Source organism: Muntiacus reevesi, chromosome 11 (genome assembly GCF_963930625.1).
Source record: "Muntiacus reevesi chromosome 11, mMunRee1.1, whole genome shotgun sequence".
Taxonomy (NCBI): Eukaryota; Metazoa; Chordata; class Mammalia; order Artiodactyla; family Cervidae; genus Muntiacus; species Muntiacus reevesi.
Window position 1 is genome coordinate 10,744,963 of NC_089259.1, and position 13,709 is coordinate 10,758,671.

General features: G+C 38.7%; 1 protein-coding gene across 1 annotated transcript in view; it reads right to left on the bottom strand.

Moving 5' to 3' along the window:
* VWA8 (von Willebrand factor A domain containing 8) overlaps positions 1–13,709 on the bottom strand; it is a 371,377-nt gene that overhangs the window by 128,319 nt on the left and 229,349 nt on the right. Inside the window, exons 30-35 of the mRNA XM_065901945.1 lie at positions 12,573–12,683; positions 11,609–11,673; positions 10,864–10,989; positions 9,255–9,364; positions 8,482–8,636; positions 1,703–1,898 (exon numbers count right to left, since the gene is read on the bottom strand). Of these exons, the coding sequence (XP_065758017.1) occupies positions 1,703–1,898; positions 8,482–8,636; positions 9,255–9,364; positions 10,864–10,989; positions 11,609–11,673; positions 12,573–12,683 (763 nt within the window). The remainder of the gene's footprint in view (positions 1–1,702; positions 1,899–8,481; positions 8,637–9,254; positions 9,365–10,863; positions 10,990–11,608; positions 11,674–12,572; positions 12,684–13,709) is intronic.

Consider the following 13,709-nt stretch of genomic DNA (forward strand, 5'->3'; position numbering starts at 1 on the left):
ACAGAAAAAGAGACACAGATGTACAGAACAGACTTTTGTACTCTGTGGTAGAAGGTGAGGGTGGGATGTTTCAAGAGAACAGCATGGAAACATGTATATTATCTAGGGTGAAACAGATCACCAGCCCAGTTTGGATGCATGAGACAAGTGCTCAGGCCTGGTGCACGGGAAGACCCAGAGGGATTGGGTGGAGAGGGAGGTGGGAGGGGGGATCAGGATGGGGAACACATGTAAATCCATGGCTGATTCATGTCAATGTATGACAAAAACCACTACAATATTGTAAAGTAATTAGCCTCCAATTAATAAAAAAAAAAAAAAAAAAAAAGAGATGGCAACTGATGATGGAATAAATGTGGAGGATGAGGGAGAAGGATCAGGGCCGGTCCCCAGATTTCTGGGTGGATGAGCTGCATTGAGTTTTGGTGCAGGATTTCTCGTCATTCTGGGGCTCTCTGTCACGCCTCTGCATTTTCATGCGAACTTCTCTCTTTCAGGAACAGCTGCTTCATTGACTCCCTCCCATTCATCTGTCAAGAATCAGCTCAGAATCACAAGCTTGGGTGGTAAGCCTCTCCTTTGTGTTTATAGATCACCTTGTGAATATTCCTACTGCACTGTGAAGCCACTGTCAGTGTATTAATAAAAAACATTCTAAGGAAATGGCAATTTATTTGGAAGGAACTAATTGTAACATTATCATATAACCAGGACTTTTTGAACACAGTAATAGATTATCACAGTAGGTTTATTTATGAAGTTCACACTAATATAATGAATGTAAACACAGGACAACATATTACTGCCACTAGGATGCAAATAAAAGTCAGTGGCTCAAAGAGCAACCATTTTCACAACTGTCCTTTACAGTGAAAGCCATGTCTTTCAGTGAGAACAGCTATGGCCTTGGGCTGGAAGACGCTGGTGTAAATCTGGGCTCTGCTATCTACTGATGGGGTGACCCTCAGCAACTGATTTTACCTCTCTGTTTCAGTTTCTTGGCATACGAATTTGAGAGTACATAATGAAAGAATGGGACTTTGAAGATTAAATGAATTTGTACGAGGGAAAGTGACCAGCGTGGGAGCTGGCACATGTTATGCAGTAATAAACGCAGGTTGACTTTGGGAGCACTGGGAAGGGAATAAGACTGGTCTTTAGTCACAGGAGTTCAACACAAAAGTCAGGCCCTATATTCTACGCCTTGTGTGTGTGCTCAGTCACTTCAGTCGTGTCCGGCGCTTTCTGAGCCTACGCTCTGTAGCTTGCCAGGCTCCTCTGTCCGTGGGATTCTCCGGCAAGAATACTGAAGTGGGTTGCCATGTCCTCCTCCAGGGGAATCTTCTAGACCCAGGGATCCAACCCATGCCTCTTATACGTCCTGCACTGGCAGGTAGCTTCTTCACCACTAACACTACCTTTCTACGCTTTATGTTCTAATAGTTTTTAAGTCTCCGTGAAAACCTGTTCTAAGTAAGGTTACTGCATAGACTGCAGTGCAAATGAGTTCTACCAGCAGAGGGTACAATCGTGCCCTGTAACAAGTTTAGTGTAAATGTTCTGAGCACATGTAAGCCTTTTTAGCTACTAAACTGTTAGAACTATTCGTAAGTATAGAAAGATAATGATAAGTTAAATGTTCCTATCAAAACCAACCTACCATTAACTGCCGTGATAAATTAGGAATTGTTAAATCTCTTACCTTTTGGGTAGATGTCTTTTAGAGGGACTTCTCCTGGGGGCAAAATCCTGACTATCTGATTAGTATCCAAGAGAGTCACACAATTGCTCTGTTTTGCAGTTCCACTTTTCTTCTTTCCTCCATAGAATGTTGTATCAGTGACTGTTGATTTACTCAAAGATGATGGCCTTTTCCAAGAATAAACTTCACTAGGTGACTAAAAGGAAAAAGAGAGATTCAAGTACTAAGTACTATAAACTACACTCACAACTTTTACAGTGCAGTCCTTTAAACAGATGCCAGTGGTAAACTTATATTTCACAAATATAAGAAAATCAAATTATTCTTTAACCTTTCTTAATGCAGAAGATAGTTCCTTTATTGATAATCATAATTTTCAGACAAGTGTAAAGTATACAACATATTTATTTTGAAATGAATTGTAACTAAAACGAGGGAATATAACAGTATAGTTGGGCTTCCCAGGTGGCCTTAGTGGTGAAGAAGCTGCCTGCCAACACAGGCAACATAAGAGACCTGGATTCTATCCTGAGGTCGGGAAGATTAGCAGGAAGAGCGCATGACAACCCACCTCAGTATTCTTGCCTGGAGAATCCCATGGACAGAGGAGCCTGGTGGGTTACAGTCCATAAGGTTGCAAAGAGTTGGACACGACTGAAGAGACTTGGCGCAACAGTATCAGTTCAGTTCAGTTGTCTAGCTGTGTCTGACTCTTTGCGACCCCATGGACTGCAGCACACCAGGCCTCCCTGTCCATCACCAGCTCCCAGAGTTGCTTCAATTCATGTTCATCGAGTCAGTGATGCCATCCAACCATCTCATCCTCTGTCATCCCCTTTTCCTCCTGCCGTCAATCTTTCCCAGCATCAGGAACTTTTCCAGTGAGTCAGTTCTTCGAATCAGGTGGCCAAAGTATTGGAGTTTCAGCTTCAGCATCAGTCCTTCCAATGAATATTTAGGACTGATTTCCTTTAGGCCCTCCTTGCAGTCCAAGGGACTCTCAAGAGTCTTCTCCCAACACCACAGTTCAAAAGCATCAATTCTTCGGCACTCAGCTTTCTTTATGGCCTAAATCTCACATCCATACATGACCACTCTAAAAACCATAGCCTTGACTAGATGGACTTTTGTTGGCAAAGTAATGTCTCTGCTTTTTATTTATTTTTTTTAATTTTATTTTATTAGTTGGAGGCCAATTACTTCACAACATGTCAGTGGGTTTTGTCATACATTGATAGGTGGGAGGGGGGATCGGGATGGGGAATACGTGTAACTCTATGGCTGATTCATATCAATGTCTCTGCTTTTTAATATGCTGTCTAAGTTGGTCATAACTTTTCTTCCAAGGAGCAAGCGTCTTTTAATTTCATGGCTGCAATTACCATCTGCAGTGATTTTGGAGCCTAACAAAATAAAGTCTCTCATTGTTTCCATTGTTTCCCCATCTATTTGCCATGAAGTGATGGGACTGGATGAGATGATCTTAGTTTTTGAATGCTGAGTATTAAGCCAGCTTTTTCACTCTCCTCTTTCATTTTCATCAAGAGGCTCTTTAGTTCTTAATTTTCTGCCATAAGGGTGGTGTCATCTGCATATCTGAGGTTATTGATGTTTCTCCCGACAATCTTGATTCCAGAATGTGCTCCATCAAGCCCGGCATTCTGCATGATGTACTCTGCATATAAGTTAAATAAGCAGGGTGACAATACATGGCCTTGATGTACTCCTTTCCCAATTTATAACCAGTCTGTTGTTCCATGTCCACTTCTAACTCTTGCTTCTTGACCTGCATACAGATTTCTCAGGAGGCAGCTAAGGTGGTCTGGTATTCCCATCTCTTTAAGAATTTTCCATAGTTTTTTTGTGATCAAACTGTGGCATAATCAATAGAGCAGAAGTAGATGTTTTTCTGGAACTCTGTCACTTTTTCGATGAACCAACGGATGTTGGCAATTTGATCTCTGGTTCCGCTGCCTTTTCTAAATCCAGTTTGAACATCTGGAAGTTCATGGTTTACGTATTGCTGAAGCCTGACTTGGAGAATTTTGAGCATTACCTTTGCTAGCGTGTGAGATGACTGCAATTGTGCGGTAGTTTGAACATTCTTTGACATTGCCTTTCTTTGGGACTGGAATGAAAATTGACCTTTACTAGTCCTGTGGCCACTGCTGAGTTTTCCAAATTTGTTGGCATATTGAGTACAGCCCTTTCACAGCATCATCTTTTAGGATTTGAAATAGTTCAACTGGAATCTCATCGCCTCCACTAGCTTTGTTCATAGTGATGCTTCCTAAGGCCCACTTGCCTTCGCATTCCAGGATGCCTGGCTATAGGTGAGTGATCATACCATCGTGATTATCCGGGTCGTGAAGATCTTTTTTGTATAGTTCTTCTGTGTATTCTTGCCACCTCTTCTTAATATCTCCTGCTTCTATTAGGTCCATACCATTTCTGTCCTTTATTGTGCCCATCTTTGCATGAAATGCTCCTTTCATATCTCTAATTTTCTCGAAGAGATCTCTAGTCTTTCCCATTCTATTGTTTTCCTCTATTTCTTTGCATTGATCGCTGAGGAAGGCCTTCTTATCTCTCCTTGCTATTTTGAAACTCTGCATTCAAGTGGGTATCTCTTTCCTTTTCTCCTTTGTGTTTCGCTTCTCTTCTTTTCTCAGCTTTTGGTAAGGCCTCCTCAGACAACCATTTTGCCTTGCATTTCTTTTCCATGGGGATGGTCTTGATCACCGCCTCGTGTACAATGTCCTGAACCTCCGTCCACAGTTCCTCAGGCTCTCTGTCAGATCTAATGTCTTGAATCTTTTTGTCATTATTTGTCACTTTGGCACAACAGTATAGTTAGTTTAAATAACTACAAGTAAATAAATAACCATTTTAAATGGAAAATGCTGAGTGCGTCCACTACCTGGCATAAGGAATAGTATTACCAGTATTTCTCAAGCCCCTTGGGGGGCCCCCTTCCCAATCATGTCTCCTTCATCTCTCCTAGACATTAACTCTTCTGGAATTTTTCATTATTTTTTTTCTCTTGCTTTACTTAATTTTTTTCCAAAACATATCTATTTATTTGGGTGTGTCAGGTCTTATTGTCCCACTCAGGATCCTTTGCTGTTGTAAAAGGACTCTCTAGTTGTGCATGGGCTCAAGAGCTCATGAGCTCAATAGCTCTAAGGCATGTGGGATCTTAATTCCCCGACCAGGGCTTGAACCCTCATCCACTACATTGCAAGGCAGATCTTAATCACTGGGCCACCAGGCAAGTCCCTCTTGCTTTACTTTAAATTTTGTACCATATATATTTATCCTTCTGTACTCTAAAATCAAAGATATTCTCCTATGTATTTGCTAAACATTTTGAGTTTTTTCCCTCACTTTTAATTCCTTAATCCCTAAGGAAATGTTTTGGTAAGTGGTATGAGGCTGTGACCCATGCTCATCTTTTTTTGCCCATGGAGAGTAACTGTCCAAATTCATTAACCTTTGCCCACTGATGAGCATTGGTATCAGAAATCAGTTCCATATATGTTTGTATCCATCTGTTTCTAGGCATTGCATTCTGTTCTACTGTATATTTTTCTACTCCTATGGCTAATACTACATGGTCTTAGTTATTAAGGTTCTATAATAAGCCTTGAAATTTAGTAGGGCAATACCTCTGCCTTTTATTCTGGTTCTTCTTCAGAAAGGTCTTATTGTTTGCCCTTTTTCTTCCATAAAACTGTGACAGTTGATTTGCACTGCATCCTTGTCAGTACTTGGTATGTCCTGGCCTTTAGTCCCTCAGTGATGTCTGACTCTTTGCGAACCCATAGACTGTAGACCACCATGCTCCTCTGTCTACATATTCTCCAGGCAAGAATACTGGAGTGGGTTGCTATTTCCTTCTCCAGGGGATCTTCCCAACCCAGGGATCCAACTCGCATTTCTAGCATCTCCTGCATTGGCAGGGGGATTCTTTATCACTGAGTTAGTGGGACTAATTAACCACTGAGTTAGTGAGACTTTTTTATGCACAATACTTGGTATTGTGGGTATTATTTTTTTTAATTTTAGTTATTCTAATAGGCAGTAGGGTAGTAGTACTATCTCATCATGGTTTTAATTTGCATTTCCCTAATGACTAATGAACATCTTTTTATATACTCAATTACCATTCATTTATCCTATGTAGTAAAGAGTCTGTTCAAGTCTTTTGCCCATTTTTAAAAAAATACATTTACTTCCAATTTTATTTTTATATCTACTTAAATACATTGAAAACCATGAGTCCACTCAGATACATCCAATTCCTAACCAACCACTACAGGACTCATACTAGTTTTCTTTCCTGCTGCATCTGTAACTCCCTTCTCCAACAGTGAGAAACCTAAACTTCATTACCTTTAATATACTTACTTTTTTGCTCAGTTCCACTGTATATGACTCAGCTCCTATCTCCACCACTAACTTCCTCTTCCAGGCAAATGCCCCCCGCACTCTGCTTGGTCCTTATAGCCCGCACTGAGCCACGTTCATGTATCAGTGAAGTCTTCGCCTTACTGGGGCCCCCGCATTCCACACTAGCCTGCCCCTTCATGGTGATGCCATCTTCATCCTGGCTGGATCTGATTTTCATCACCAGTTGTCCCTCCCTCCCCAGCTATAGATATCTTTTTCACCTGCTCAGGTTCTGACCTCTGATACCTCACACAGGTCCTCCCTTTGCTCATTTTTTATAACAGATTATTTGTTTTGTCACTCTTAAGTTTTAAGAAATCTTTATGTATTTTGGATACAAGTCCTTTGTTGGATATGTGATTTGCCATTATTTTCTCCCAGCCTATAGATCGTTTTTTAATTCTCTTTGCAGTGTCTTCTTACAGAGTGGAAGCTTTTAATTTTGATGAAATTCAATTTATTAAAATTTTTTAATGGATCATGTCTAAGGTGCTCAGTACAATGTTTAGTAGAAGTGGTGGTAATGGGTATCCTTGTCTTACTCTTGATCTTAAAAGGAATGCTTTTAACATTTCACTTTTGAGGATTCACTATGACACTTGCTGTAGATTTTTGTGGCCATTTGGTAGTAGGCTAAGAAAATTATAATAAGTTTACAATAATTCAGGTGCTTCTGATAATGCTGTAAAATGTTAATAAGAGACAACATAACATAACATAACATATCTTTTTGTTGTTAGTTTTATGAAGAATCAAACGAAAATCACATAAAGGCAGAAAGATACTGTGGTATAAAAAGACATGAGTTTGAGGGTCAGTCATTCTTGAGCTCAAATCACAGCTTTCTTACTCAATATCTTTGTGGCCTGGGGGAAGAGATCCTATTTTTATTTCATCGTCTATAAAACCTTATGGAATTGTCATAAAAATTAATTATCACGTATGAAAGGATTTAGAATAGTGCAATGCCTGGCTTGTATTGGGGTCTAAAAAATATGACTGCTCTCATAAAATGCTGAAAGGTTGTCTAACTGACTCTAATCCTTCATTAAACAAAAATTCATGAACATCTCCTATATGGTGGGTACTAACTACAGGGAATGGAGCTTTTAATTTAACAAGGTCTCTAGCCTATAATCTACAAAGGATTTCTAGAGGGTCAACACAAACATTACCTTATACTCAGCTTTCTTACCTTTTTACAGTGACATTATATTTCTATGTCAATTTCTTCAATCAAAAGATCAATTGTTTAAAACAGTTCCACCTTCAGAAAAGCAGATCCAGTATTTTCTCTACTGACCCCAGCAGGCATTTGTAGCAAGCATACTAAACACAACTCTTCATTTAATCAAGCCTGCTGTATTCCAACAACATGTTTCATTTTCAGTTATATAATCCACAGCAAATGTTTTTTGCTTGATAATTAGGCAGACATATGGCAAAGTCCTAAGCCACATATTATCCACTGGGTTTTGGGTTTCAAAAGTCTTAAACCCTGAAGTACTCATCATTCATTAATCACATTAAAATTTTGAGATATGTGAGACTGGTGTACTATTAAGCAGAGCCAATATTTTATCTTTAAGTGATTCTATCACTCCACCTAAAAGCTACAAAGAAAATTATGAAAATTAAATATTTAATCAAAACACACAGAGCTACATCTAAGGTTATTAAATGGCAACTTGTACTGAAATAACCTTTCTATTTTATCTTCTCACATTTCCATCAGGGGAAGATGATGCTTGTTTTACTTGAAGTCGATTACAAACAGCCCTTTCTTTACAGATAATAGTTAATAATAGCAGAAGGATTCATTGAAAAGCAAAGTAAATTGAGACTACCAGCATGTATAGTATAACATGGATGCTGCAAAGATATAAATCAGAGCAAAACTCAGTGGAAAGTTAAAGGTATTCATGAGTGTTGAAAAATTTCATCTACAGTAATGAGGTTCAACATATTTTGTCCTAAAAGTTCTAGAAGAAATGTTATCTCGTTAGTCTCAAATTGTCCCTCTTGACAGGATATAGACTGTTAGTAGGTTACGTATATATCTGCCCCATGAACTCTCATGTATGAAGAATATTAGTTTTCCTTTACAAAATTATATAGTTGCATTACACTTGAAATGTTAATTTTTAAAAAGCAATGAACCCATATAGAATGCATTTTTAAATGACTGGTCTGGAAAATGAATGTTGATCTGAAATGTTTACCAAAAAATCATTACACTTTTAATTACCCTCAAATAGGCTTATAAAGCTTAAGTCAAAGTGAGGGGAAGAAATAGTTATTCAATAATTTAAAAAATTTAAGCTTACCATGAGATCTGGGAAACCAACAACAATTGTAGCATAACTATTCTTATCTGAGAGAATTCGGTTTGGAGAGTCAATCTTTTGTCCCACAGCTGAACTCAGATTTTCAGATGACAGTTGATTACTTGAAATTGTATGAGGTATGCTGCGGTCTGTTTCTGAAAAGTATCAGAGAAACATTAAACACCATATGCCCCTAAATTGCTCCAGGAATTAATTTTTGTAAGATGTCATTCTCACCAACTCAAACAGAAAAGCATAAATTAAAAAAGAGAAAATGCTTTCAATTACACTCATGGATTTTTGTCTGAGAAGACTCAGTTTTCAGATCTTGGTATTTCGTCATTTACAGAATTCAAATTTTTACTAGCAATCAAGATTAATATTAATAGCACTGCAGAAAGAAGTAAAACTGACCTGGTTGGTTAGCAATGGTATATTTTAGACTCTTTTCCTTAAGTTCTTTTCACACCACCCCCAAAAACTGTGATGAATAAAGTAGAAATTCTGACGTTCTGTGTTAAAAAGAAATGATGCAATCCTAAAATAGACTTGGAACCTACATATATATAAACATTCTGACTTGTCAAAAATATGCAAAGACAGAACTTAAAAGATGATGGATTCTTCCTCATTGTTTCTAGGGCAGTGACTAAGTTTTCTTTCGGTATAAAGTTAACATATGTTGATATGACTGTATTTAAACAATCCTAGAGGACAGTATGTAATCAAGCAGGCACCCGCACAGCCGCATACGTACAGAGCATGGTATTTACCTTGCATGACTCCAAACCCTGGGCTAGGAAGCTCCTCTTTCAACACATACAACTGGCAAACCCCACTGTCCTTAGATTCAATGTGTGCAGGTGTAGTTAAAAGATACTTCCTGTAAACAAACAAAACACCTAAAGTGAATGAACAGTTTTTCCTTTTCTCATAACTGTGAGACCAGACTAGGAAAAATAAGAGTTTTTCCCTCCCAGGGCCTCTTTTTCATACTGTGAGTATAATTTACAGTTTTAGAGTTTTATCATGAATTTAAAAAATAGCTTCCTAATGCTGTATAAAGTTGTTATTGCTCAGCGGCTAAGTCATGTCTGACTCTCTGTGACCCCACGGACTGAAGAATGCCAGGCTCCCGTGTCCTCCACCATCTCCTGAAGTTTGCTCAGATTCATGTCCACTGAGTCAGTGATGCTATCTGACCATCTCATCCTCTGTTGCCCTCTCCTCCTTTTGCCTGTATAAAGAGGAGTGCATAATAACAATGCAGTCATAAATGTGAACTAAAAACCTAACGCTTCCTATAAGAGGAAAGTCTAGTAAAAAAAAGAAAATTAAAAAACCAACTTGAAAGAGACACTCCATACCATCATGGAGCCTGCTGTTAATATGACTGATCGGCCAGTAAGAGGGAACCCAGCCTCAGATTTGTGACCAGGTACCACCTTTCCTGTTGGCTCAGCAGTAAAGATCTGCCTGCAATGCAGGAGACAAGGATTTGAGCCCTGGGACAGGAAGATCCCCTGGAGAAGGAAATGACAGCCCACTCCAGGATTCTTGCCTGGGAAATCCCATGGATGGAGGAGCCTGTCAGGCTACAGTCCACGGGGTCACAAAGAGTGGAACACAACTTAGTGACTAAACAACAAGAAGGGACAGAAGCCCTCATTGCTGCAATTCCCTTGGTTTACTTATTTGTATAATTGCCAAAATAGGGATGTATAAATAGCCAGGAGTCTTCTGCATCAGGACACTTCTGCTTGTCAGCAGAGGAGCAGAAAATCTGCATGGAGCCAGGAGAAGGGATGCATGAGGGAGCAGACCTCAAAACTTACTGTGCACCCTAGTTATGCCAAGTGCACAGAAAGTCCTTCCATCAAGGAGTGTACAGTCCAATGGATGAGGCAGCACAAAACATAAATACAACCAAGTAAGAGCACCCAAGATGAAGCGAAGAAGAAACTTCTCAGGGGTGCAATCTGTGAAGTCCCCAAAATCAATGGCACTTGGACGGAGACTGTGGCCCTTTGAAGAAAGGATGATCGGAAAATCTGTTTTGAAGCACTGGCAAGAATACAGAGAATACAGTGAAATGCTTGGTGTGCTAATAGCAAGAAGCCCAAAGAAAGATGGATCAATATAAAATATTGTAAAAGTCATTATGTTTTTACTATTAATTTCAAGGTCATCATCTGAAACACTTTTATAATTACACTATGAAGTGACATTTAAGTGACATTAAAATTTTCCCCTCCCCTCTTCTTCAAAGTTTCACCTGCCAAATACAGAAATGTTAAAAGACAGACACAGGAATAAAGAGCTACATATAAGGACACTGGAAAGCTGAGCACACTCCATGAGGTACTATGGAGATCTACCCACTGATTTGTTTTACTCTCCACCAGAAGCCATTTGTCTTCTGCTACGAGAAAAACTGTCTGGAGGTTGATGGGAAGCGAGATGGTGTGAGTTCGCCCTTCTAGAACATCCAGCACAGCCAGGGTGTTCCTGAAAAAAAGAAAAGAAAAAGAAAACTCTGTGAAAGGAAATGGTGAGAATATTGGCTGAGTAATCATAGCATAATCATGATATATTACACAACCCTAAAAATAATATTTTTAAGACTAGATGATAACAGAAAAATGTTATTGAGAAAACAGAGATATAAAACACTAAACTATGTAAGGGCTTGCATAAGATTTAAAAATGGGAAGTGACATCCACTATGTTAGTAGTGGTTGAGTATATAATTATGAGCACTGTTTTTTATGTGTGTTTTTCAATGTTCTGCAATGTGGGACAAGGTACTTTTAGAATAAAATCATACTAACTTGGTTACATTAGTTTACAATAAGCCAGAGTAAAGCACCCGGCTGCCAATGCAGGAGACATAGAGACACAGGTTCGATCCCTGGGTCAGGAAGATCCCCTGGAGAAGGAAAAGGCAACCCACTCCAGTATTCTTTCCTGGGAAATCCCATGGACAGAGGAGCCTGGCGGGTTACAGTCCATGGGGTCGCACAAGGTCAGACATGACTGAAGCAGTTTAGCACAGTGAAATTAAAGGAGGAAAGAGAATGGACAGAATAACAATCCCAGTTTAAATCTTCTACAACAAAAAACTCACCCTTTTTCTTTGTAGAACACTAGCCAGTTTTTGTGTGAAAACTCTTTACACATTTTGTAAGTTTCCTAAAGACAAGAAAAAACAAAACATTCACGTTAACTGTATTGGATGCAGTCACGTCTCTTCAGCTGCTTTTCCTTAAATAAAGTTCTTCAACGTGTAAAACATAACTCTCTGAGAAGCTATCCCTCTTCATCCATTCCAAGACTCTTACGGTAACATGGATTAAAATATATTTTAAAATTCACTGTGAATTATGTACTAAAACATTTTTATGATAATATTTAAAAAAATAATGCCAAATGCTGGTTAGAAATAAACATGCTATCTGGTGATTAACTGTGATGTTTGTACTATAGCATCAATACATAGGAAATACTTTGTTTCTTAGATTTGGATCTATCTATGACATTTAAAATATCTTTTCATGACCTTTTAAGGCCTATAAGAATGTTGTTGTCCAGGGCAGAGGGTAAGTCTGGTTTTATATCCATTATGTTTTTCTGAATGGTAGAATAGATTTCCTGGGGTTGGCAAAAATGTTTAATTACTAGTTTATTAAGCTAAAACATTTATTTATCTTGTAAATACTACCAGATGCTGCACTCAAAGGTTCATTACATAAATCCAAAACATAAACACAGAACTGGAAAGCAGGTTAAAGTTCCTGCATGATTAGGGATTTATCATGAATATCACCCTCAAATGGCTCATGATGTCCTATGATTATTAGTTCAAATGTTCCTGGGATGGATACAAAAAGAACACTGATACTTACATATACATGTATCCATGTCTACCTGCTTGTATCATATTAAAATTCACAAGTGCCTAATAAAAGAATCCTTTTGTGCATTACAGCAAACAAAAGGTGCCGCAAGGGAGGGGCAGGCATGCATTTTTTATAGTTAGAAAGCTACAGAAAATCCTTGGCAATTTGCTGGGCAGGCTGGGTATTCCTTACAGCTTCCTCCTTGTTCCACCAGGAAGTTTTCTTCATTGTAAAGTCTTCTGAAGGCAGGATGAGACGGCGAAGGGCTTGGCTAGTGGGATCCAACAACAGGATGACATTGCTCTGGAAATAAAAAAAATATTTTTTTGTTGTTTTTTTTTAAAGCAGCAGTCTCTTGGCAGCCTGGAAATAAAGGGCATTTAGTGATAAACAAACCAAAGGTAAGATGACAATACTGAAATATTTAAACGACTCCATAAAAACACTAAGTGATTTTCCCTAATATAGAATTTAAAGTCTTCCATGGTTTAATAAGGATATTTCTAATTATGTAAGGCAGACTTTCTTCTTTGAAGATTTTACCTTAAAACCATCCCCTTGTAAATACAGGCCAGGTTTAACCATGGCTCTGCTTTGTTTTGTATTAAGGAGGAAATTAAGACATTTGATCATTTTTAAAACTCTGTTTACTTTTATCAAAATTACACTTAAAGAATGTGCAGTTAAACCAACACAACAATGTAAAGCAACTATCTTCCAATTAAAAATTTTTTTAAAGTGAATTACAAAAAAAAAAGTTGAAAAAACTGTTTTACACTATGCATTCAATTGTCTGATGATGAGCGGGGCTATGCTGTTAGTTGTTTGACCTGAGGATCATGGAGCTGGAGAAGACTTTTGAGAGTCCCTTAGACAGCAAACAGTCCATCCTAAAGGAAATCAACCTTGAATATTCTTTGGAAGGACTGATATTGAAGCTGAAGCTGAAGCTCCAATGCTTTGGCCACCTGATGCGAAGAGCTGACTCATCTGAAAAGACCCTGATGCTGGGAAAGATTGAAGGCAGGAGGAGACGACAGAGGATGAGATGGTTTGACGGCATCATTGACTCAATGGACACGAGTCTGAGGAAACTCGGGGAGATAGTAGAGGACGGGGAAGCCTGGTGTGCTGCAGTCCAGCGGGTCACAAAGAGTCGGACACAACTGAGCGACTGAACAACACACTGTGCATAACTGAATCTCATTTGTTCTTTTCACAAATGCAGGTTCAACTCAGAAAATATGTACATGATACAAAGACAGATTAGCAAGAAAATATCAAGGACCCCAAGAACCAAGCTGGTAATGAGTATTTCTTCATCTTGTC